Below are 27,482 nucleotides of genomic sequence, written 5' to 3' on the forward strand. Positions count from 1 at the left end.
ACAATCTGTGCCAATCTCATTCTTTTGTTTCTGTGTTTCCATAATCAATGCACAGTAATATTCTGTACTTCATCCCTGCTGACCAAGGTTGACTCCTTCCTTTCCTTTTGGCTTTTTTTCCAATCAGTCACCAAATCTCACAGATTATACCTTAGAAGTGGGTCTAACCATGTGTGGATGGCACATTTTAAGACCCCTGGAGCATGCCAACCAGAAGGTAACAATCAGGATGCCGAGAGTGGGTGCTGATCCAGACTGGAAACTACCACAACAGAAGCTGGCAACTAAATGCCTGGAGAACAGAAATCCTCATGAGAAATGCGACAGCCTCTCAGTTAACACCCAGAACCTCTCAAGAGTTCTGGGTGGATGGTGTTCATCCAGAAACATAGAAGCACTCACATACTGTCCTAGACCCAACTCCACAAGTTCTTTGAGAGAAATATACATAGAATAAAATGGCCAGTACCTGAGTACTTTCAAAAACTGTGTTTTGAGAAATACAGGAAAGAGGCAGAAAGTAAAAAATATATATATATGTGTGTGTGTGTGTGTGTGTGTGTATACACATATATATATACATATATATTTACAATATAGAATAATATATATGTATATATATATATATAAAATTCATTTTAAAAAGAAGGAAAATGAAAACAAAATTTTAAAGCGAGGGAGGAAGTCAAGTGGTCTGAGTCTTGAAGCTATCTGAGGAGCTGAAGAATGGGCAGCTCTAGGGCCACCGAGTGGGTGAGTGAATTTGAGGAAAGGAATGATGATGGTTCAAGAGGCATTGTGAGGCTTTTGAATTAGATTTCTCTGATAGTCTTTGAGAGATATTAGGAGAGCCTGAAATTGCTTTTTGACTAAGTAATTATGATAATTAAAGCTTCTTTGTGAGGTGATGAGTCCTGCATCAATAGCATGGCTCCAGCGGACACTGATAAACTCTCCCACAGATGTTATGGAAGGGAGTTCCATTTTTAATCACCAGGCATCAATTTTTAGCTTTTGCGTGAGCTGACTATTACAGAAGTTGTGTGGTTCACATTTATTGACTGAACGTTTTTAGAGATCTTCCTAAAATCTTCCCTTCTCTTGTAAAATGGTGATAACATACTTTGGAATTGCATGTTTTAAAATGTTATTTTCTTTTAAAGAATAAACACATACGAACTAAGTAAAATACACTGTAAATTGAAAGCCAAAAGGGATTCAACATCTAAATGTTTATTTATTTGATTTTGTCTTAAAGGTTTACAGCTTTTGCTTTAAGAGTACTGGGCCAAGTACATAAATATGTATCTCAGAGCCAAAATTCAATTTGTAATTCTTTAGCATGGCTGATTGAGCATTGTCAACTACCAAATGGATCTTTCAAGGAAAATTCCAATTATCAACCACTAAAATTACGGGTAAGGAAACCAAATGTACAGATTAGCAATAGTTTCATTTACAATTTTGAGTTTCATTCTCATCCTATTTTAGGAGGATGAAGAAGAGAGGAAAAAAATATATGTAATCCTGCAAGAAATTCTTCCTGTATACAGGCCAAGAACTTGAAAGTTCTTCCCATACTGCTCTTCAGACCATCCAGTATAAAAGTTAGATAAGTGATATCTTCGACATCTTGTACAATAGGCATTGATGGTTCACAGGGAGCAAGTGCTAGGGATCTCAGAACCACTTATTTGTCAATGTAGCCTTAGTATGGAATCTGTACCTGAAGTTCAGAGCTGTCTTACAGATCGAGGCTGCAGTGTGGGAGGGACGCTATTTGTACTCTGTTAGAAAGAGAGATTGAGGTCGATTTATTACAAAGTACAACACAGTGTTGTTTGAGATATGCTTTTTTTTTTTTCCAAACAACAGAAGTTTATTTCTCACAGTTGTGGAGGCTGGAAGTTTAAGATCAAGGTGCCTGCAGGGTTGGTTTCCCCTGAGGCCTCTCTCTGCAGTTTGCACATGAATGTTCTCTTGCCGTCTCTTCCCATGGTCAATTTTCTGTGCTCATTTACTCGTGGTTACCCTTTATGTGTCCTAACCTCCTCTTATAAGGACACCAGTAAGATTGAAGTAGGGCCTACCTTAACAACCTCATTTTAACTTAATTGCCTCTTTAAAGGCCAAATCTCAAATACAGTCATATTCTGAGGTATTGGGGGTTCAATACGCGAATTTTGAGGGAATACAATTCAGCCCATACAGGCAGGATAAGTTCTGAGCTTCTGTCAGCCCCGTTTCTGTCACCATCTCCCATCATCAGAGAAGTGGCCAGAATCAAAATATGTCCCCTTCCTGACGTGAAATATGCCTAGCACTGTGCTGAGCAAATAGTAGACCTCTTTCCCTTCCCCTGTTTGTGTTTCCCATGGTAAATTTGGTAAGCCGGAGACAGGGCTATCTATAATCCATGACAGAGGGAAAATAATGCACAGTGGAACCTCTAATCTGAGCCCTGAACAAGCCACCTCATTGCTCCTCTGAGTCTCTGGTCCCTAATGCATAACATGGAGAGAATGCCAGTTACCTCGTTTATAGGATGTTGTGAGGATTGAACAAGGTAGCAGGTCTGAAAGTGCCTAAAAACACTATGTGGCTCAATCCTTGAGATATGCTTTAATTATAAAGTAATTTCAATATCTCTCCAAGATATTGCTGCAGTATGTTCTACTCCTTAGAATGTTTTTTTAAGATTCAAGTTTTATTGTTGTTGCTGTTTTGCCTACTCCAATCCAATCCCTTCCGTGTCAGGTACAAGTGGCTCCCTGGCTAACAGGGGTCTCATAATTGTCCTCTGTTGGAATAATAGCAGATTAGAACTCCCACAAGAAATGGGGTAACTGATATCATTTAAGTACTATTTGAAAAGTAAAATACTATAACAATATTTTTCTTAAGATATCCACCCATTCATCCATCTATCCACATTTATTCAACAACCATTCACTGAGCACCTAATACATGCAAGGCCTTATTTTGGGCAGCATCGGGGAGGAAGAGTGGAAAGGGTGCACCAGACAGTATCCCTGCCACAAAGGAGCCCACACACCGGTGGGGAAAGTGGGGTAAAAATACTAGCAACTCTAATCAAGATATAAGTGTATGTATTCATTCATTTGTTCAATAAATATTTATCGAATGTATACTAAGTGCTACATGGTAAAAACACAATGAATAAAACAAGTGTGGTCGCTGAGGCCACAGAACTTATGATCTAGCAGAGAAGTCAGACATTGAGTAGATAATTTCAAGTGCGTAATACATGTTAAGAAAAGGGAAATATGATTTCATTGAAAGCAGGGGATCTTACCTAGATGGGAGGAGTTGAAAAAAATGAGTTGACCAGGCTCCTGGGAGCTAGAAAGGAGGGAGTCAGGAAGAGTGTTCCAAGTGGAGCCAACAGCACTGGTATTTTTGAAGTAGAGAGAGAGGGTGGTTCATTCAAAGATCTGGGACCATAACAGCTGGGGGTGAGTGGCACAAAATAAAACTGTAGAAGTAACTAGAGGTCACTTCATGGTATGTCTTATAAGGGTTGCATTAGCACATCACTGCCCCAAGAGGAAAAAATATGGGAGAACAGTGGCAGAATAGTGCTTTGGGCATTTTAACAAGGTCTTGAAGGAGGGGGAGAATATGAATGTGGTGAAGAGATATGAAATAGAGCTTCAGGGTGAGGGAGAGAAGGGCATATGAAGGCATGAAGTCAGAAAGACTCAGAGCTTACTGAGAAATAGCAAGCAATCCAACTGGAATACATGAAGAGAGAGAGGGATATTAAGCTCAAAATGAATATCAGAACCATGTCATTTCACTTTAAAGACACCGTTTCACTCTCCTTTATAACTGTTGCTTATTTTCAGGGTACCTTGTCTGCTGAAGCCCAAGAGAACACCTTATACCTTACAGCCTTTGCTGTGATAGGAATTAGAAAGGCTTTTGATATTTGCCCCCTGGTGGTAAGTAAGAGTTTCCTTTCTCCAACACTCATCATCTATTTCTGTACCACATACTGGGAGGTGGGGGAAAATAACTGTAATTCCAGAATCAAAGGATTTCAGAATTATAATAGATTTTGGTAACCACCTAATCCAACCCATTCGCTGACAATTGAGAAAACTGAGGCCTGTAAAACAGGTGAATTTAATTGTTCATTTTCACAGACTACTGAATTACAGAGCTGGGACTAGAACTGATAACTTCTGACTGTGATGAGAGTATGACCTAGCACCCCTAGCTTCCTTCTCTTATCTATGCCAAATCTTACAATATGTATATGACTCTTATCTGTAGTTGAGGCACTCTATATTATGGAACTCCTGAGGATAGATGATAGCATGTTTGCTTCTTTGGGTTGTGCTGTTTCATTTGCTTGGAAGCTGAAGAGAGAAAGAAGAGGATTCATTTAAGTGAATCATCATTAAAAATTCCAAGAGGTAACAGAGATCATACTCTCATCTGAGATGAGACAGGTGCCTGAGGTTAGTTAAATACTCCTGTCTACAAATCAGAAGTAAATAGACATGACCTTCAAACCAGCATATAGAACAGAGATGGAAAAACCCAAGGAGATTTGTAGGACTTTAACCACAAAACAAAATAATGTTTTTTGTTTATTTTAAGAGAATTGTTATTTATTCTTAACAAGACAAAATAACCAATGAGGACCAGTTTCCAGGGGCCTAAAGGACCAGTTGGCACTTAGCAGTACATGAGTAAGATACAGGAGGAGCTGGGAGAGAAGGCGCCAGGTGATATGTGAGCAGCATTGCACCACACTTTCTCCTAACCACTTATCCAAAATAACTATTTTAATTGTCTCAGAACAAAATAATTGAGACTATTTTTCCAGGAATCAGGATCAAAAAGTGCTTTGGCAGCTTGGCTCTTTTTCTGCTAGCTATGATTTTATTTAGTAAAATTCCTTTTGAAAATGTGAATCTGTCTCAGCTATTTGAAGGACATGTCTAATTTACTTCTGATTCGTGGGCAAGAGAATTTAACCTAAGCTCAGGAATAATGAAAGCTGTGTCTATGCTTAGTGCTTCTTCCCAGAGGCTAGGTCTGACATGGGAAGCAGAAACTAAAGGGGAAAACCTCTAGAGGGAGGTGAGAATTCAGGGGCAAAAGGCTTGACCTGATTGGACACTCTCTTTTTCACTTCTGGGATTACGCTCTGCTCCTTCTCCCGGAAGGATTTGCTTCAGCGAGACACCATTCATTTCCATAAGGTCATTTCTCTTTCCACCCTTTATTTTGTCTGCTTTAGGATAGTGCCCCTGGGGTTGGTTCACATTAGATGATAAGTTGATGCTTGACAAAGAACCTTAGGTATCTTCTGCCTTTGTTTTCCAGAAAATCAACACAGCTCTAACTAAAGCTGACACCTTTCTGCTTGAAAATACTCTCCCAGCCCAGAGCACCTTTACCCTGGCCATTGTCGCTTACGCTCTTTCTTTGGGAGATAAATCTCACCCACAGTTTCATTCCATTGTCTCAGCCCTGAAGAAGGAAGCTTCAGTTAAAGGTATAACTATTTCCATACCTTTTTCGGCAAACATTTACTAAGCATATAGAGTCTGCTAATTCTGGGAAGTGGGTGGTGGCATGCAAAATTGAGTAAGACACAATCGCTACCTTCAAGGAATAAACCATCACAATACAATGTAATGAGTGCTGTTATTCATTTATTTATTCATTCATTCAGCACGTATTTATTCATTCCTAAATCCAACAAATAGGTATTGGGTACTTCCTATTTACCAGGCACTGTTCTAGGCTCTGGGGATAAAGAAATGAGAAAAAAATCCAGTCCCCCATGAAACTTACAGTCTAATTTAGGAGAAACAAACACAATAAAGAAGTAAAACATTGCATATAGCGAATAGGTTTATGATGACTAATATGAAAAAAATAAAGAAGGGAAAATAGACAGGGAGAGGTGGTGGGGTTGTAATTTTTGACAGGGTAGTCAGGCTTAAGCCTCACTGAGAAGATGATATTTGAGTTGAAAGCTGAAGAAGATGAGGAAGCAACCTGGCGGCTATCTAGAAGGGTGTTCCTGGTAGAGAAAAAGCACGTGCAAATGCCTGAGGCAGGAGCATGCCTGGTTCTCCAAGAATGGCAGGGAGGCCAATATGGCTGGAGAAGAGTGAGATGAGAGATAGAAAATGAGGTCAGAGAAGGAAAGAGTCAAGTAGGGCTTTGGAGATCATTATAGGAGCTCTACAAGACTCCTGTATACAGTTACGCAATGTACAAAGCACTCAAGCAAGCCAGTGAATTGAGACTGAAATCCAGTCAGTGCTTCACTTCCTCAGCTATGTGCCATGGTTTGGGTCTGCTTCTCCCCAGAGGAAAGGACACCTGTGTCTAATTCACATAAAAGTGCTGTGGGGGATAGTGGGAACCCTAGATCTTTAACTTTCATTTCAAGTTAGAAGGAAAGGCATTGGAGGATTTTGCACAGAGGAGTGCATAACTTGACTTATATTGTACCAGCTTGGCTATAGAGGTATAAATTTCATTTTGAAGAATCAACATACTGTTTCCAATAAGAATAAAAAAATAGAGACTAGCAGTGGTCACTGGCCAATGTGCCTATACCAGCACAAGCATGGTTGGGCACTTCTGAGCCCCCTCTTGGCGGAAGTTTTCCAAAAATATAATAAATCTTAATTGAGGTTTATAACCATCTACAAAATTTGACTTCTGTCATTACTTTAAAATGACTGAATATTAACATATATCTCAAAACCACTTATATTACACTTGTACTAACACAAAAGAAATATCTTGAGTATTTTATGGATGATAAAATCATAGAATTTAAGAGCTAGAAAATGACTTAATTCAAATGTTTGAGCTGGAAGTATCTTTAATAACCAAATCTTTCATTTAAATACAGCAAATTTGAAAGGGAGGGAAAATATCTTGTTCAAAATCATGCAAATGATAGAATCCTGAATTTTAAACTGACACATCAAAATTTTTACTAATCTTCAAAAATGATTTCCAAATATGCTTTACTGTATTTTTCAAATAATTTGTTTGAAAAGGGATTTGAGATGGCAGGTTTAAATTTCTAGAGCAATAACAAACAAATATAATTGAGAACCTAATTTATGAAAAGTGCTGCATATATGAATTGTCTTTAGTGCTTTGAATTGGGAGCAGATAATAAAAGACTGAACTAAAGCTTTGGATGTGATCTCATAATTTCTGGGATGTATATTTTTTCTGTCAAGGAAAAAAGTTCTCCAATTTATCTTATAGTGTTAATAATAATAATAAGCCCTTTATATGTGCATGGTGCTTTCTGGTTTATAAAAATGTTTACATTTAGTATCTCACTTGAGTTTCACTACAAGGAAAAAAGTACTAACTACACTTTAGGTATTAGGAAACTGAGTCCCATAGAACTAAAGAACTTGTTCAAGTGACATGGTCAGTTAGTAGTACAGACGAGAACCTGAGTATACTAATTTCAAGTTTATTGCACTTTCCACCCTACTGTACTATTTCTCCCTTGTACATGCAATGTGATATTGTGTTTTATAAAAAATATATTTTAATAACTATATATTCAATGTTTATATAAATACTAAATATTTATACAAATGTATATTTAGATAACTAATTGTATTTCTCATATGTATTTGGTCTTTGTCTATGGTTCCTGACTCACAGCCCCCCAAACCCTTGGAATTTCCTAAGTGTTGAGAGCAATAAAGGTATCTTTTATTAATGAGGTGACTTTTGGAAAGCCCTTAGGCAACCTAAGGATGGAGGCTGGTTGCCAGGGAAACAACCATGTGATTAGAGGGTTGAAACTTTTAGTACCTGTCCCTCACCAACCCCCAGGAAGGGGAGAGGAGCTGGAGGTTGAATCAATCACCAATGGCCAATGATTTAGTCTATTATGATATGTAATGAAGCCTTTGTAAAATCCCAAAAGGACCAGATTCAGAGAGCCTCCAGGTTGGTGAACATGTGGAGATTTGGGGAGAGAGGCAGAGTGACACAACCAGAGAGGGCATGGAAACTCCATGCCCTTTCCCCATGCTTTACCCTGGGCATCTCTTCCATATGGTTCTTCCTGAGTTAAATCCTTTTATAATAAACCAGTGATCTAGTAAGTAAAATGTTTCTCTGAGTTCTGTAAGCTGCTCTAGCAAATTAATAAAACCTGAGGAAGGGGTCTTTGGAACCTCTGATTTATAAACCATTGGTCAGAAGTACAACCAGGGTTTGGGACTGGCATTTGAAGTAGACCAGGGCTTGGGGTAGTCTTGTAGGACTGAAGCCTTAACCTGTGGAATCTGATGCTATCTCTGACATCAGAATGTCAGAATTGAGTTGAATTCCCAGACACCATGCAGGTGTGTTGTGAGGGGAAGCCCTTCCCACATTGGAAATTGAGTCTCAGAACCATCCTCTGCTACCAAAGATGTGGACTTCCCATGTTAACCTTTTTAAATAAAAACAAATAGCACTGTAATAAGGAATCTTGTTTTGTATTGGTCACCTTGAGGAAGTTCTTTTTACAAAAGAATAAGAGACTGCTGGAAACCAGAAGGCCACTCCCAGAAGAAACTGCTAGAAACCTGCTAGAATTGCTATGTCAAATTCACATTTTTAATCATATTAATCAATGTGATTTGTTGATGTTCAGGTAGTCAACCAGTTTATCGTTTTTGGAAAGATTATCAACAAAATGACAGCCCTGCACCTAACGCTGGTACAGCACATATGGTGGAAACCACTGCCTATGCTTTACTCACCTTTCTAAACTTGAAAGAAATAAATTATGTTAACCCGATCATTAAATGGCTATCTGAAGAGCAGAGATATGGAGGTGGCTTTTATTCGACTCAGGTAATGTTTCTTTGCCTTGTTTTATCCTCCTGAAAACATTTTTGCTGCCTCACTCACCACATATTCCACATTCATTCTGGCATGCCTTAGATAGGAATAAAATGGATGGAATCAAAGGACTCTCAGAGGTTATCTGCATTGACACCCATCTTATACAGAGGGGCAAATCAGCCCTGGGACGTTCGTTCAGGGAGTTAGTGGCCGAGCCAAAATCAAAATACAGTTCTTCTGACTCTAATTCCAGCACTTCCTTTATGATTCTTAATGACCATGAAAGGCTAGTAAGGTTATCAACAAGTATGTCACATCCTATATAATAGACAGTGGCTGCCATCTAGACAAAGGTACTGAGGTTCTTTCCCCCAAAATAAACCTATCAATGTTTCTTACAAAAAAGAAATACCAATTGTTACATGTTTATCTACCTACCAATGTAAACTCATTTGAATATGTATATTTTATGTAGTTGTATAATATACATCTATATTCAACTTTAGTTCAAATGTTAATGTCTTTCCTGTTCCTGGTTGTTTGGACATGACAGAGCATGTGAAAATGTATATAAAATTTAGAGCTGGGGGTCCTTCAGGATTACTTTAGTGATCATCTCAAAGGATTTCATCTTGGGTAAATCTATAGGCTTAGCAGGAAATAGAGACCCATTGATTAGCATTGGCTGCAAAGGACACGAGCAGACGGGGTAGCCATGTATTTGACATCTCTGATGTGGTCACATTTCCTGATTTTACAGATGAGAAAGACAAGCCAGAAAAATTAAGCTCATTTATTTATTCCTTCAACAAATACTTGTTGAATAGCTACCTATGAAATATAATGGATTCAAGGAAAGATATACTACTTGCTCCCGTGACTCTTATATGACAGTGGGGAAGGCCAACAAGAAACTATACATAAAAGTATTACAAATTGAGATGATCACTCTAAAGGGCAGAGGGGAACCATAAACAAGGGAAAGGGGGAGCTTATTTATGGCCTCACTGTGGAGATATTCAAGCTGAAACCTAAGGATGAGAAGGAGACAGTCATGCAAGGAGTTAGGGTTATTCTGCAAAGAGTGACTTGCCTGAGGTCACATGCTCAGGATTATGGAGAACCCGGACATGAAGCCACATGTCCTTCCTGTCCCTGCTAAGAACAACATCCTCATTGTTGAGAGAGAACTTCCTTCCACTTCCACACGAGGGCCCTTAACCAGTTTCACTCAGCCAGCTGGAGTTTCGTCTCCAGATAATGTGGAGTTTCATCCCCACCTACTCATAAGAAAGAGTATTTGTAAACAGAGAGCATATAAACAAGCTAAACTTATTTTTGTGTTTTGCCGATTGTTAATAGGATACAATTAATGCCATCGAGGGCCTGACAGAATACTCACTCTTGTTTAAACAACTTCACTTGAATATGGATATCAATGTTTCTTACAAGCATAAAGGTGACCTCTTCCAATATAAGATAACAGAGAAGAATTTCCTTGGGAGGCCAGTAGAGGTAAATGAAAGATGTTTTATAATATTTTATAATTGGATGGGACCTTTAAAATAATCTGTTCCACACTTATTTTACAAATGTATCTATTTACTACTTAAACACATAGTGAGTGCCTACTGTGTCCTAAGCAGACGTGCCTGCTATGTCCTGGGCATTGGGGATTCAAAAGTAAAGCACAAAGAACCTGCGTGTATATGGGGTAGGTGTGGGAGAGACAGTTGTTTAACAGACAATGAAAAATAAGAGCCTTGATAGATATATAAAAAGACAGAGAAGGGCCTCCTGAGCCAGGCTGAGAGGTGGGAAGAGTTTGTCAAAGCGTCTGCCCAGATGGGTGGATTAAATCTGGAAGAATTAGAGGATTTAGCCAGGTGAAGAAAAAGGAAGAACATTCCAGGCATGGAAGACAGCACGCACAAAGGTACGGCAGTAGGATGAGACGGAAGACACATTTGGGAGTCTACCGGTGGTTCCACCTGGTCCGGTCGCACATGCAGACTGTGGCCAAATTGGAATTGACCTTTAGGTCCCCCAACAACTTGTCCCATGTCCTTTGCTACTACTGGGTTTTTAAAAATAAAAATCTTGATGGCCTATGAGAATTTCCCAAAGGAAAGGACAGGTGGAAAAACTTAAGTTCCATATCAATAATAGTGTACAGGTGATAAAGGTTATTTTAAGATTATTGGATTATTTTAAGGTATATTTAAATGTACAAATAACTGAAAATAGTTCTTATTGTCCATATTCTCCCCAAATCCACATTTCTGAAAAGTAAATATGCATGAGAAATAAAATTTACTGTAAAAATTGCAAACTAGTGATCTAAAGTATGTGTGTGTGTGTGTGTGTGTGTGTGTGTATAATAGAGAGAGAGATGGATGGATATAGATATAGCTGTAGATACAGACATAGACATATTCTAACATTTAAAAATTCAGAGATGTTAAATAAAAACCCGATTCCCAAATCCTCTTGGAGAACTAAAGATCTGGCAATAGGGTGCTGGTAGTGGCATTCGCTCTGCAATTTGTTACAGTGCCTACCAGTCATGTGACATATGTAGATGCTCTTTTATGCTTGCTTTATGCCTGGGCCTCTGCAGGCATTTGTGCTTGTGGCCTCCAGTTTGAAAACATGTTGCCTTTCCTTTGGGAGCATTTAGAGTTCTCCAGACATTCACATTCTGAGTCAAGGGTCTAAGCTCTAAAGAGGATCTTTGGCCTAAAAAGCATGGTAGACCACCATTTGAGGTAGCTGGAGTCATTCTTCTCTTACAGGAGTGATGCTGTAAGGGGCCTCTTGTCATCTTAGAATAATGTAAACCTCAGCTCATGATGCTGCCTTCATATGAAACCCAGATTGTTTTTATATAGTTTGGAATTCTCTACGCCAGCATTTCCTGAAATGTGTTACACGAAAAAATGTTTGATGAGAAACTCTAGTTTAAATGACATTAAACGAATTCTTTAGTATAGGATTCCCTTGCTTTAACATGTATGTTACTAGGTGGGATGACTCTAGGAAAGACTGGACAATAGGCAGAGTGGAGTGCACATTTGACAAACTTATTTGTCACTTATTTGTCCACAGAACGCTTCTCTCATGCAGTATCTCGATGTACTGGCTTTCTAGTAAATGTTGCTGTCTTCCATCAGGGAGAACAAGAAAGTTGGCCTGTTTACCTACATTTAGTAAAATTTGGGGGAAGGGACAACCTTTCATGCATACTGAATCCCTTTTGCTCTAGTGCGCCAGGGGAAGAGTAGGCTGCAGCCTAGGAGTAAGAGAAGAACCAACTCATTAGGCTTCTTGCTCCAAATGATCTCTCTCATGCTTTCCACAAATTAGAGAGCACTTGTATGATGGATTTTCTCTGGAAGGGAGAATTAGTTCATGCATTCACTCTCCTCCTAGCAGAGTGGAAAGAAGAGCAACAGCACCTAAGGATTGGGCAGGCTTTGATGAGGTGCTAAGGGGTTTGGGTGGAGTGCCAAGGGTTTCGATAAACAGAGACCAGTGGAAGTAGAGGAAACAAGCCATTAGGAGGTGGAAGAGGTGCAGAGCAGACGGTGGGAGGGGCAAAGATAGATCGCACCCACTTTAGAGTTACACTGAGGTTTCCTGTACTTGCTAATGAAAAGGATCTCCTGTGGCACATAGGATGCTGATACCCAAGCTAGGCACTGAAAGAAATTTATGTAGTTGGCAAAAAAAAAAATAATAATAATGATAATCCAGTTTACCATAACCATATATAAATGAAGATGTAAACAAAAGTGACTTCTGACATGTTGGTTTTGCTGGTTTACTCAGGAGATTTTAGATACCTTTTTTAACATGTAGAAGGGAAAGAAAATTCCAGTATTTTTTACTACCTGCTATGTGCATAGGATCTTCAATGTTTTATCCATTTAATCTCACAAGAGCTCTGAGAGCGGAGGCTGGCAAATGTCAGCCCATTCTCTTCATTGCTTTCTCCTCCCTCCCTATTAAATAATAAAACAAAGCATGGTTTCTCCATCCACCTTTCCAGGCACCTCTCAGTGATGACCTCGTTGTCAGTACTGGATTTAGCAGTGGCTTGGCTACAGTGCATGTAAGTATTTTATTGAGAGCAACTTAATTGGGAGTTATGTGTCTGCTTGTGCCACATAACATTAAAAAAGTAGAGACTTTGCCACAAAGTTACAGAAATCTGGGCTTTGGTAACTATGACCAAAGTAGGATTCATTTATCTAATTCTTTCTAGCTATCCTGGTAGCTGTCCACACAAATTCTTTTTGAAAATGGCTGTTTTTAAACCTTGTATGTATATAGTCTGTATATTTGTGGAAATTACATATGTAACTTAATTATATATGTATATATGATTTTTTGGTTATATATGTATGTATACATATGACATGTGTGTACATATGCACACACATATATATATGTATTCTCTGATTAGTAACATAGTCCGATCTCATTTATCTACCATTATTGGGGATAGATGTATATATGTAAGAGCTTAGATTTATTTTATTTTAGCTATAGACTGCATGGACATACATAGAGAGCTTAGGAAAACTTGCAGCTAAATGGCTAAAATAAAATGAACCAAGTGTTCTGAGCATAAATTAACATTCTGTGGATGATTTTAATTATGCTCTTTTTAGCACATTTATTCCTTCAAAGACTGTTTATAAGATTACATGGGCAGGGGATGGATTGTCCACTTTTCTGTCACTTCTAGTTGCTCTCAATATACCTATTTCTGGCAGCACCCCTATCCCATCCATACTTACCCATAATTTGTTGTTTACCAGGGTGGTGTGTGGGCTGGGAGAAAACTACACTTCCTTGTGGTGTTATGTATAAAATTAAAGGGTACACACTCAACGACGAGAATCTTAGGAACTTTCCTGTAGAGTGAGGTGCTCAGATTCAACTACATGGAATTTGGACCAAGGTACTGTCTGGCTAAGGGTCAGTTTTTGCTTACTTTGGGCTCTTCGGCTATGTTCCAGGTTGTGGAGTTTACCCAAAGTCCAGCTGCTGGGAAAATTGGTCTTGAATGTTCACCATTTGCACTGGATTTTGAAAATGATACTTCGAGCATCCCATCGCGGCAGCATTCCTGCCGTGCTACCTTTTCCACTTTCTCATTTTCAATAAAATCTTCTTGTTTACTTTTCTCAATGTAGATAGCTACTGTGGTTCACAAAATTAGTACCTCTGAGGAAGTGTGCAACTTTTATCTGAAAATCGAAGCCCAGGAAATTGAAGGTAAGACAGCATCGTTTACACTGTAATTTTGGCTAAGCATAAAGAATGTCAGAAAACTTCACCTGTTAGAAAAATGTGCTTGCTCAAAAGTCAAAATTTTTTAATCAAATTCTTATACCAGAGTAAACATTACTGCCACTTATTGTAATAGAGGCAACTCTTTAATAATAGTTGAAAACCGATATTAAGTGACTTAATAACTAAGCTAAAGGTATGCACTATTGATCAAGAAATCGTTTTGACTCACTAATTTACGTTTAAATAATGTAACTAGTTGTAAAGCACCAGAATGGTTTAAAGAACCTTAAGTTTCTGTTACTTTTGCGTCAGGGTCCCATTCTATGACCCTGAATTTCCCTATCATCCTGTTGGATTCCACCCTTTACCTTTTCTGTATTCCAAGGGTTCTGACAGACGTACATTTCTCTGCCTCCATCTTTAACTGGGTCTCTCCGGTACTTATGGGCTTTTATTCATGCACTGTTTTTATTTTCTACCAGTGGCCTTCACATGCCTCTCTGGTGGGTGGGTTGTTTCCTCCCAGTCCAAAAGCGAGTCCACATGCACACTCCAGTCTTCCTCTAACCATGGCCCCAGGGGCGGGGTGTGTGCTGCTCCTCTGCCCTGGTGGCTTCTCAGAGGCCTGTTCCTACTGCAGATATTCCATTGAATCCAGGCATCTGCTCTTCCTCCCTACAACCTCCCCCAAACATGTTACCAATACATATTTACCTTAAATAACTCCTTCCTTAAATTACAAGTTCTTTGAGAGCAGAGAATTGTTCTAATGATTTAAAGACTTGCCAGTATTGTCAGTAGCCATGAATTTTCATTAAAATCACCAAAAGTGCCAACTTCCAAATCAGAAATAATTTGGAATAAGTGTGTTCAGAGACCTGCTTATTAATGGTTCCGTTCTGACAGTGTCTAAAACAGTTAAAAATGGTTTACTCTTCTTTTTGTTTGTTTGCTTGTTTGTTTGTTGTGTGTGTGCTAGCATCCAGCTACAGTGATATGGAATACAAGCGCATAGTAGCATGTGCCAGGTGAGCAATTTCCACAGAGGGGCGTGTAGACTTCAAGGTCTCACTTTTGCTATTATATTATTTATTTATATTTTTTTGAATTTTAACATGGCCAGAAGATGCAAAGTTGTTCACTTTTTGAAATGGAGAACATAACAAGTATTCTTAAATAGCTACTGACTGTGCAGAAGAACTTTGTTTTGGTTCATATGTAGCTTCCCTTCAGTTTTGAGCTTTCTTCTAATTCGAACACTATAATATTAATTTTCTTCTGTCTTTCAAAAAGCTAGAGATGTGATATAAGTATCAGGAAAAGAAAGAACTAAAAAGATTCTCTAATAAGCAGCTCCTACTCTCTTACTTAGAAAGATCACATTCACCCAGCAAAATCTCTGGCCAGTATCAGCCAGTGGTTCTCCACTCAGGCTTCGCATTAAGTCAACTGGAGAGCTTTTACCACTTTCAAAATTCCAACCTCACCTCCAGAGGTCATTCTAACGGTAGTCAGTGTTGATAACCACTGATGCTGCATCCTCTGCAAACCAACTCCAAAGGCCTAAATTGGCCACTGTATTCATTTCCTATTGCTGCTAAGTAATAACTTAAACAAATTTAATGCTTAAAACAACTCAAACTTGTTATCTTACAATTCTAGAGTTTAGAGGTCCTAAAATCAAAGTGTCATCAGGGTGCATTTCTTCTGGAGACTCTAGGGGAGAATCCATGTCCTTGCCTCCTCCAGATTCTAGAGGTCCCCTGCATTCTTTGGCTTTTGGCTCTTTCCTTCATCTTCAAAGCCAGCAGTGCAACATCTTCCAGTCTCTCTCACTGACTCTGCTGCCTGCTTCCATCATCACATCTCCTCTGATTCTCCTGCTTCTTTGCTTTATAAAGACCCTTATGATCACATTGGGTTCACTCAGATAATTCAAAATAATCTCCCTATCTCAAGATCTTCATCACAATCACATCTGCAAGTCCCTTTTGCTATGTAAGGTAACAGATTCACAGGTTCAGGAGATCAGGACATAGACATCTTTGGGGGCCATTACTCTGCTTACCACCCCCGCCACTCTAATATGTTTATAAAAATGTAGGGTTTTGAAAATATATATATATTTCTTAGCAATCTCCGAGTGAATCAGTGGCAGAGCTGGGACAAGAACACAGTCTTCTTCTCTCTCCTCTCCATCCCCGCTTGGTAACTTCTGTTATGTTCTGTTTCCTTAACTCCTCCTATTCTCAATAATAGTGATTTCTGTGGTTGGTATGATGCTGTCTTTACTTATAATCACACTTGATGTCGAAGCACTCAAAATGGATAATTAAGAAATCCCATAGAGTTGTGTCATAGATTAGAGCTAAAAAGGACTTTAGGGATGGTACAGTAACCCCCTTATTTTAGAAACAAAGGAAATGAGACCTGAAAAGGTAAAGTAACAAGCCAAGTTGTCACAAAGTTAGAGGCAGAGTTAGGGCCTCAAGCCCCAGACCCTGACACCTAGTCTAGTGTCTAAACTACCTCCTTTAATCAGTGTAATGTGAGACCAGTAACCTCAGGAACAACACGTTGTTTCTCACGTCTTCCTTCCCAGCTATTTCCCAGCCATTTCCCAGCCTTGTTCGTGGTCCCAGCCCAGTCACTCTCAGGACTTCTTCACAGCAATCCCTCCTTCCTTCCTTGGCCAATTTCTGCTCTCTGTTCCCCCTCACACACCCTTCCTGATTCCCTGATGTTCTCTCCATTAAGGTCACCCTTTCCCAGGCAGGTTTCTTCTTCCTAACTGCCATTCTTACACTTGGGTACCTCTCTTCTGGGGGAAAAGGTATGATCACAGTTGTCATTAAATCCATAACACTTGTCCCAGGGAAGTATGAGCAAACTTGTTCTGGGCAGAGCTAAAATCAATGTTCATGACCCTACAGGGAGACACCTGGAGTGGGCATAAGAAGGGCTCTCTGATAGTGGAGCTGGACACCTGTGGGGCAGCCTCTGCCATGAAGCATTCAAGTGACCTTCAGCCATTCAGCTTCCTTCTCTATGCCTCTTCTCTAAAGCAAGGATATTGGACAATCTGATCTCAAAATGTCTTCCAGTTCTAATGTTTCACAACTCTTCTGTACATAAAAAGACTCTCGTCAAAAACTCATTCATTTGATTTCATTGACAGGAGGCCTAATTCTAGATTGTTAATACACAAAAGAAAGCAAATAGAGATGTAATGTTGAATATTCTATCCTTTGGGTTTTACAAATTGGGGACAGAAAGTTCAGAAAAGCCAGGTGGAATATGCTTTTGGCTCTGGGATGCTGAAGTTAGGTTGGAAAAATTACAAAAGTAACTGTGTAGTACTTATTCATGTGAGAAATTCTTTGCCTTCAAATATTCTCATTCCTGATTTTAAAAATGCCAGCACGCAATTTCTGTGTTCAGAGGGTCTCTTTTGTGTATTTAGCTTTTTACAACATCTCTGTTGTATTCATAAGAAAAGGAAAAAGGATTTTATTTCTCTCCTTCTCTCAAACAAAATGCCTTTGGGAAAGAGTGCTGTCTTTGGCAGCAGGCAAAGGGCTTCTTGAAAGGAAGGTTTCTGTTCCATGGTTGAAACAGTCACCATGGCAACCAGTCATCAAGGCTCCAGCAACTTTTCATAGACACTTTCCACTCAGGAGGCCCTTTTCCATCCTGTTGACAGAGTATTTGCATCTGTGAGCAAGAGTTCTCTGCTTCTGGTGACACTCACCCATTCAATTAGGGAGATGTCCAAATGTCAGATTACAGTTCCAAGTTGCTTTATATTCTGTTTTAAATTGTTAATCCAGTGAAGAAAGGAGTTAAATTTTTATAAGCCAGGAATTTTATAATATTTTAAATTATTATGATAAATATTACACCTAAAACTTTGAATAAGGTCTGCTCTATACATGCTCTATAAAGTATGACTGGGGAAAAGAGAGCCTTTGCCAACTCACTAATTCAAATGATACTTCCCATTTCACTAATATTCATTTCTTTAGGTAAGATCAATTCATTTTTCCCCTATGAGCTTGTTTTTTTAGTTTCTTCATTTAATCCTGACTGTTCTTCCAAGCTCCACTCTCAAATGTCCAGCTGCCTCTGAAGCATTTTGAGATGAAGCTAGAACCTGACACTCAATCTTTGCAGAGCCATACTCACCGAGCCCCTGTTCTTAGGCCCTGACCCACCAACTTGCCCCTTTTTAAGTTTTCTAATCTGCTTAATGGTAACATGAAGCCTCGGCCACTCAAAATGGAGACTTGGAATTATAAATATAAATTTAAACACAAGTTTACACTTCTTCACAGTTAATTTTATAAATAAGAAAATGAGCTCTAAAAAGGGAAAATAATTTGTGGAACTCTCTCAGCGGAACTGGAATAAAACTCGTTTCCTGAGTCTCCATTTCACTGTCCTTTTCTCTCTTACCAGACACAAACGAAAAAAAACCACCAAATCCCCCATTTCACCCTCTTTGCTTTATTCTTTAGCTTCTCCTCAAGCACAACTCCTAGACAAATGATAGTCCCAAAACATATTTTTAAAAATAAAGTATCTATTATGGAAAATCTAGAAAATAGAGAAAAGCATGGAAAAGAAACGAGATAATCACTTATAATCTCACCATCTAAAGAAAGTAGCTGCTAATATTTTAATGTATTTCCTTCCAGTCTTTTCCTGAACGTGCTTAATGAGTCTTTTTCCAATATACAACTAATTTTCTTCCTCGAATATGCTCTGTTAGCAAAAGAACTAGAATGAGAATCAAGAGACTTATGTAGCTCTGAGTTGAACCAGTAATGTGACTTTCAACAAGTGCCTTATTCTCATCCTCAGTTTCCTCAGCCAGTTAATTAAGAGCTTGAACTGAACAACTTTTATGATCTCTTCCAGCTCCAAAATGATGGTCTACTGAGATTATTGGTCAAGCAAATAAAGAGCAGAGATGACTAAAAGGTCTCCTGCAACTCTAAAATTCAGAGATTTCAATGCATATATTGTAGAGAGGCAAATAAACAGAGACCCAGCTTTGAAAATTAAAGCCTACCAAGGAATAGGGCCTTTTCTTAAAGAATATTATCCATTTATTTACTCCATTTTCTAATCTCTAATTATTTCAGCTACAAACCCAGTGGGGAAGAATCATCCTCTGGGTCCTCCCATGCAGTGATGGATATCTCTTTGCCTACTGGAATCAGTGCAAACCTGGAAGACTTAAAAGATGTAAATGTTTTCTTTTAAATATTGTTATGGATGCTTGGTTTTCTTTGCCGCAATATTTTATAGACAAAGCTATTTCCATTCATTTTAATGTGTCACTTTCGAAGAATCACTCAGAATCTTCTTTCCAAACCAACAATCTCAAGTTTTGATTTTTCAAAGTGAAATGTGAGCGCATATACTTGCATGGCATGAAAGCTGAGTGCATGTGATAACATCTTCCAACTTTTCAAGCTGGGGAGCTGCTCTTCACCTTCTTTGAAGACTGGCTTACATCCCCATGATCTAACATCTCATCGTCGGGTGAATGCACTTAAACAAAAAGATCACAATATTAAATGCAAACTTTTCTCTTTCTTCTCTTAGCTTGTGGAAAGGGTGGATCAAATATTAACTGATTACCAAATCAAAGATGGACATGTTATTGCACAATTGGATTCGGTAAGGTCCACCTCCCACCATTCTTTCTTTACAATTACTATTAAAAATTTATAAGCTAAAATATTATGAGTCTCTTCTCTCCCATAATTTCCTTAAACCTTGAATTTGCCAAACAGATTCCTTCCAATGACTTCCTTTGTATTCGGTTTCGGATAGCTGAAATTTTTCAAGTTGGGTTTGTGAGTCCCGCTACTTTCACAGTGTATGAATATCACAGACCAGGTAACCAACTCTACTATAAAATTTCTTCAGGGGACTTTGTATTCATTACAGAACCTTCAGAAATCCACTAGAGGCCTGTAAATTTTATATATCACCTCTCCCAGAGCTCACTCTTCACAAAAGTCTCAACTAGGACATGTAAAATACTGCATGACATTGAGCAAATCATTTTCCTTTTCTAGTCTTTAGCTTCTTTATTTTTAAAATAACTGGATTAGATGGCTCCCAGCTTTTAAATTCTTTGCCTCAAGTTTATCTTGAGTGTTCACTTTTAGTATTCGTTGCACCTCTCCTTTTCAGAGAAGCCCACTTAGTTAACTACTTCTCTGATCTTCCCAGAATCAACTTCTACTCCATTTATATTCTCATCACATTTTACAGAGAGCTCTAGTAGAACAAGTTTTCACATTGCATTGTAGTTATTTGTTTGCATGTCTTTCTCACCAACCATGGACAGAATATTTGCATCCTTTGTGCCCCTAGTATCTAACACAGTGTCAGGTACATAATGTGTATTGATAAATGTTGAATGAATGACCCCACATTTGATTGCTCAGCTACTTCTGAGAATATTAAGAAATTAGAGAGCTCTCTGGTTTACAAGACAGATGACTCTGCTTTGGACAGGTCTACTTCTTAGGAAATTCATAGAGAGAACCTAACTCTGACACCCATTCATTCTAGTTTTAGCTTCTGAAATCATATAGAAGATCCTTAGCCTCTCTTCCCCTTGAAAGATAAAACACACACACACACACACATACACACATACCCCTTTTCTTCTTCAGCCTAATCAATTACAATTCTTTCAACAGACTCTCATGTACATAATTTACTTCCTCTCATTCATAGAAGCACCAGATATTTTCATTCTAAGAAGTCAATATTGAACAGTAAAATTTCAAGCACAGAAGGAAAAATCATTTTGAGGATAGAGGGGCCCATGCAAGGACAAGCAATTCAACATTTAACCTCTGTGGGCCTTAGCTACAAAAAGGAGAGTTTGGAATAGGTGATCTCCAAGACCCCATGGGAGAGACTCACTGATTGATAAATATGTTGTGCCTTAATCAAGCCACCTCTTCTAACCATGATTTCATTGCCACAGATAAACAGTGTACCATGTTTTATAGCACATCCCATAGCAAACTTCAGAAAGTCTGTGAAGGAGCAACATGCAAATGTGTAGAAGGTAAATTTTGTTTAACCCGTTTAGGAGGTGTGCTTATTTAAAGCAGCCACTCATAATCTGGGGCTAATCTGGGGAGAAGCTGTTTAAACTGTCCACGTATCTCAGAAGTAGAAATGTAATCTCAGCTGATTGAAAGGTGATTCCTTGAGTACTATAAAGCAAATTCTCACCAACTCCTGAACAACCTGATGTTTTCTACCGCACAGAGGCAGAGAAATACCATTTAGACGGTTGTTGGCTATCAGAGGGATAACATGCTTTAAATTCTTACTTTTCACCTGGTCTTTCTCGTGTAATAGGACAACAACCTAAGAGATTAGAAGCTCCTCTTTCTTTCCCCTGTCCTTTCCAGTTAGTGACATTCTCTGTTCATTGTCCAGTTCCACTCAGTATTTTGTAAGTCCAAGGCATCCTTCTTGGCCAAGAAAACGACCTAGAACTCACAAATTAATCAACTGCTCCATGAGGGTCGGGTTGGCTTGGTTTTATTTTATTTTATTTTATTTTCAAATCCTTAATATCTACACATTTCTTAGGTACTTATTACACCATCTTATAGCTGTAAATCAGTGAAGTTATCATTTTGATTCCTTCAAGGTACTTTCGATTCTACTCAAAATGGGAAAACTTCCTGCATTCTTCAATACAGTTCTAAAAAGCTGAATATGGAGTGACAAGCCATTCTAAGAATAATTCTCATGTTCAAGATTTTGTTTGCTTTGTTTTGTTTTTGCTTTATATAATGTTTCACATTGTGGAAGAGGAAAAAATGGGCAAATCTCAGGAATCTGGTATTTGTGAGATTATTTTAGATTGTCTCAGGGCTCATGGGTACTGTATTTACTCTCAAAGAGAGTGTCTGTTTCCTTACATTAACCTAACGTTTACTGTTTTTCACAAAATCCAGCTGACTGTGGACAAATTCAGACAGAATTGGATCTGACAATCCCTGCAGATACTAGAAAAGAAACAGCATGCAAACCAGAAATCGCATATGGTAAGTTCAATATATAGTTCCTTTAAACATGACATTTTCTGAATATATGATCAGTTAGGAAGATCAACAATTTTAAGTAGTGATTATATGGATACAACAATTCATGTATTTTCTTGAAGGAAAATGCCATCAGTTTTCAGCATTAACATGCAAAAATATTTATCCTTCAGCAAGAAATGTGATTTTTATTAAAAATGATAGAAGCAACATGTACACTCAGCCAAAACACTTTATGTCAATACATCCCATTGAATAAAAGGCACTAAAACATATTCAAAGAGAATTTTTGAGAAGCCATAAATGTATATTTCACTACTGTATTCTTCCAGTCGATAGAGCAGAGACAGAGACAAAAGTGGTTTTAGGGTTTGGGTTTTTTTCAAAGTCCCTTCAAAGATAAGGTAAAATTATGAATACTAATCATTTTTAATATATGCGGGATTTCAATCCATGTTTGAAACTCTCTCCATTGCAAAAGGAGCATCTCCTGGTTGTCCAGAGCTCAGAGCCAAATCAGATGCCCAAGCACAGTTGTAGTCTCCCCTCAATTTCCTCATAGAATTAGCTCCTTTATTTTCTATCCATTGTTTCTAATGTTCTTTTCTGGATTTTTTTTTTTTTTTTTTTTTTTAGAGAAAGGGAGAAACCATATTACACACTATCTCAAATCTCTTCTTGAAAATCAGCAAAGCATTATTTATAAATAAAATATCAATACAGTTGATCTGGCACTTTGTGTTTACCAACTGCTTTCATACATAGTTTTTCGCTGGAGTCTCATGAGGCCCCTTTGAGATAACAGAGGATCATCCCTATTTTACCAGTAAAGAAATTGAGGCTCAGAGAAATTAAATAATTTGCTTAAAGCCGTGTAGGAAGTAGGTAGTAGAACTTGGAGATATCCTGTATCATTTCCATTATATTACACTGAATTCTCTTAATGGAAATACAGCTATCATAATGAATTTTGTATGATTTATAGTCTTTCTTTCCCTTGAATTCATCTTGATTTTTTTTTTAAAAAAGCTAAAAAGCTGCCCAACTCAGCCAAGAACCACTGCAGTTTTTAAAATACATGGAGACTCGAAGAGAATACTATATCATTTTAGCAAACAAAAATTTCACTAAATTATTTCTTCCCTCTATTTAAAATTATTTTTACTCTTAAATATCAGAAACCTATTTTAACACAGAGAATAAATGCAATCTGTATTTAATTTAGTACATTCAAAAATAAAAACTTAACTGGCATTTTTGGAGACTACAGGTTGTTACTGGAAAACGAAATAGAAACAAGATAAAATAGTTTACTCTCTCCACCTATGCCCACAGTAGGTACATTGCTCCCATTATAAAGATTTATGAATCTGAAATTCAGGACAGTTTTTATCTATTTTAAGCCACTAATTAACAGAGCCTTTGTTTCTGCCACAATGAGATCATTCATTCATTTATCTATTAAAATAAAGTCTTTTCTTGAAAGTAATAAACTAAATCCAGATTGCGTTTATTCTCTGTGCTAAAACTATGTTTTCCAATACCTAGCTAGCTAAGATCTCAAAAATAGACGAGCCTTTTAGTTCATTCAACCCCATCAAAAGCAAAAACAAAAGAATCTTTCTCAGCCTACATAGAAGGGATGAGTCCCTTCAAGTTGGTCATTCCATAACTGAGGTCAAACACACATGGATTAAACACTGATGTCTGAATAAAGAGAAAACAGCATTGGGAATGGCTTGTGTCAGATAGTTGCCAATCCAAGTAGAGATGAATCAGAAAAAATCCTATCAAGAACCAAAGATCATAGCCAGCAGAGGTATCTGAGAAATGAAAGCAAAGGAACAAGGAAGCTCACACAGTGGGCCTGAATGATAGATGAAGGCCCCCTCTGTGGGCATACAGAGAAGGACAGGCCTCTTCCAAGTGCCCCTTGGACATGACTCCACTAATTTTAAAGGATCGGAATCTTAACTTTATATCTAACAAAGGCTTATTCTGACTGTTTTGTGTGAATCTGCCTTAATTTAATATTGCTCTTATCTTAATCGGCCTGTTCTATAATGGTGGCCAGGGCTAACAATTCTAAGTAAGAATCTTGATTACAGTCAAGATCAGTAGAATCAGACTGAGAGTATTTGGGGAGGCTTCTTGGAAAAAGTAAGATCTACCTCATGTCCATAAGAGCTTGTCATGCTTCATTTCTCATTAGTTTGACAAACTGGCTTCTATTGGATATGGCATTAGTAGTATTAAGCATGACCTGCTGTGTTTTTGTTTTGTTTTGTTTTTACCAGCTTATAAAGTTAGTATTACATCCATAACTGAAGAAAATGTTTTTGTCAAGTACACTGCAACCCTCCTGGATGTCTACAAATCTGGTAAGTATTCATTTATTTATTTTTCCTTTCAACACATATTTAGTACTTATTATGTGCTGGGCATTATATTAGACACAGAGGATACGACTTGAATAATACAGCCAGAGTTCCTACCTTCAAAAAGCTTATATTCTCTTTAAGGAGACACCATTTTTTAAAAAAGGAAATGGGCAAATAAATTAAACAAGTATAAAAACTATAAAATATGTAAGAAAAATTTGCACACTTTGTTGTCTTTTCATTCTGGGTGTTTGTTTTTAATATGTGTAAATTTTGAATTGATATAAATATCATAATGACACACACTTAAGCACTTACATAAGACTTGCTATACACTAACAGCAAATCAAAATAAAAACAAAACTATTTAGAATCAAGAGCTACTATGTAGGTCGAGGATAATGATCATTTGGTATTTCTCCTAAAATACAGGTGCTTACAGTAGGTGAGGATATAAGTGGGAACAAAATTGTGGACGCTTAGGTTAATTATTTTCTTCTAAATATGCTTGAAATTTTTCATAACAAAAGGTTTTTAAAAATAATGATAAGGCACCATACACTGCTTACCATGACAGGGATTGAATTAGCAAATAGTGCTAAGAATGTTGTTTGCATGTTGCTGCAACAGGAAGTCATGTATTAATGGCCATCAGGAAAACCTTAGCTTGAACTAATATGTGTAAACTAGAATTTATATCACTAATTAAAGTTGATTGTTTATGCAGTTACTATTGTATATGATTTACCAACATGTTCAGAAGTTTTTCAGGCTTTCATAATTAGGATGACTCTGCCAGAGTTTAATAACTAACTGGCTAGCAGTCCTGAATATATAGCAATGAATTAGACCCAGTCCCTGCCACAAGAAGTTTCCAGCCTAGCTGAGGAGACAGACATGTGGAGTGAAATATTGTGCTAGAAATCCAGGTATAATGGGAGTAAGGGGGAGACAGATATTTATGACAGAGAACATCAAGGAGTGTTTACTAGTTCCTGTGAGAATTGAAGATGTGTTTGAAGATGGGTAGAAATTCAGCAGGCCAACATGGGGAGGAATTCATTCCGGATAGGAGAGCCAACTTGTTGGCTACTTCTGAATTCTCTGGGAATCCCAAGTCTTTTATACGTTTTGCACTTTCCTACAAAGTTACCTACTGCCAACTACCAATTCCTTTTTGATTTTTCTGTGTACTATGTGGAGAATAATATTGTTCAGCTATCAGAGGTTCTTTTAATTCCTGCTTCTACAAGAAGAATAGTAACAAAAAGTTATATAGTGCTTACTATGTTCTAAGCACTTTTCATATATTAGCCCATTTAATCTCACAACAGTTCTATAAGGTAGGTTTTATTGTCATGTCCATTTTTCAGACAAGGGGCCTGAGCCCCTACTCAGAGAGTATAAATCATTCGTCTAGGGCCATACAACCAGGAAGTGGCAGAGCTGGAGCATAACCCAGTCTTTCGAGTCTGAAGTCTTAACCATGTGGACATTTTGCTCTTCAATAGCCATTAGCCTCTCAGTATAACTTTACACTCACTAATAAATAGCCATGAGGGACTGGAATGCTTAGAGTTTATAATCGTGACATTGTAACATGAACGTGATAACCTTACTTGTATGTCTCTCAGGTGAAGCTGTTGCTGAGAAAGACACCGAAATCACCTTCATTAAAAAGATGACCTGTGCTAATGCTGACCTGCAAAAAGGAAGACAGTATTTAATTATGGGCAAAGAAGCCCTCCAGATAAAACACAATTTCAATTTTAAGTAAGTCACCAATATTTTGATATTTTAGAGTTTCTGATCTTCCCTCCAAAACTGAGTGTAATTTATTCTTAAATACACTACATGTTTCTTATGTGCCCTGCTGTTAAGCAACAAACCATTAAGAGTATACATGAAATAATGTGAGTTTAAAACAAAGAACTATTTAAAATTATTAGGGGAGCTGAGGTCTGGCTGACAAATAAGCCAACTGAGCACCTGGGTCTGAAGAGGAATCTGAGGGTGTTCATCTGAACCCCCTATACCACATCTGCTCCCTCAATAAATTCTCAGACTATTCCGTTTTTAAAGAGGAAAACGTTTATGTACTTTATTATCTGCTTTTAAAAAGTAGATATTGGAACAGATGTTACTCCTGCTTTTAACTATGGGACCCCTGAGCAGCCTCACAACCTACCATAGGGGCTCTGGGTCTTCCCAGGGGGAGGCTGTTCCAGAGAAGTTGGGCTGACAGCCTGACCCCTGGGGACTTGAGCAGCCGGGATCAATTGAATGCAGCTAGTATCTATTTGTGGCCATCATCGCAAATGCTTTGTTTTTGTTTTTCCTTGGCAGGTACATCTACCCTTTAGATTCTTCAACCTGGATTGAATATTGGCCTACAGACACAACGTGTCCATCATGCCAAGAATTTTTAGCTAATTTAGATGAGTTTGCAGAAGATATCTTTCTAAATGGTTGTGAAAATGCCTGAAAAAGTTCATCTTCATGCAGTTTTCACTATGGACTCCTGTTGTTGAGTCCATTTTTTTTTTTTAAAAACGTTCTTCCTTTTTTAAAAAAAAAAATGTTCTTTTTTAAAAAACATTCACAGCTGGCCTTATTTGGAAAGCTCACTTAGAATTAGTGGCACTTGCTTTTATTAGAGACCGATTTTAAGAGCTGTAACTTTCTGATATAATGTGGCCTTGGGGAGCATGGAGACAGATATTCATTCCAAGGTTATTGGATACCAGAAGCAATAAATTGGAATGCCTCCTGAAACCTACCACTCAGGAATGTTTGATGGGAACAAAAGAATAGCCCATTGAAATGT

At 37.9% G+C, this 27,482-nt stretch overlaps 1 protein-coding gene across 1 annotated transcript in view; it reads left to right on the forward strand.

Moving 5' to 3' along the window:
• Positions 1–27,202, forward strand: part of C5 (complement C5) — a 73,777-nt gene extending 46,575 nt beyond the window's left edge. Inside the window, exons 26-41 of the mRNA XM_039866734.1 lie at positions 1,259–1,418; positions 3,870–3,965; positions 5,362–5,533; positions 8,681–8,883; positions 10,237–10,389; positions 12,926–12,988; positions 14,079–14,160; positions 15,158–15,206; positions 19,326–19,428; positions 19,792–19,866; positions 19,983–20,088; positions 21,197–21,280; positions 22,188–22,277; positions 24,572–24,655; positions 26,290–26,428; positions 27,002–27,202. Of these exons, the coding sequence (XP_039722668.1) occupies positions 1,259–1,418; positions 3,870–3,965; positions 5,362–5,533; positions 8,681–8,883; positions 10,237–10,389; positions 12,926–12,988; positions 14,079–14,160; positions 15,158–15,206; positions 19,326–19,428; positions 19,792–19,866; positions 19,983–20,088; positions 21,197–21,280; positions 22,188–22,277; positions 24,572–24,655; positions 26,290–26,428; positions 27,002–27,140 (1,798 nt within the window). The 3' untranslated portion in view covers positions 27,141–27,202. The remainder of the gene's footprint in view (positions 1–1,258; positions 1,419–3,869; positions 3,966–5,361; positions 5,534–8,680; positions 8,884–10,236; positions 10,390–12,925; positions 12,989–14,078; positions 14,161–15,157; positions 15,207–19,325; positions 19,429–19,791; positions 19,867–19,982; positions 20,089–21,196; positions 21,281–22,187; positions 22,278–24,571; positions 24,656–26,289; positions 26,429–27,001) is intronic.
• The last annotated feature ends 280 nt before the right edge of the window (positions 27,203–27,482 follow it).

Source organism: Pteropus medius, unplaced genomic scaffold (assembly GCF_902729225.1).
Source record: "Pteropus medius unplaced genomic scaffold, Ma_sr-lr_union100, whole genome shotgun sequence".
In the NCBI taxonomy this organism is placed as follows: Eukaryota; Metazoa; Chordata; class Mammalia; order Chiroptera; family Pteropodidae; genus Pteropus; species Pteropus medius.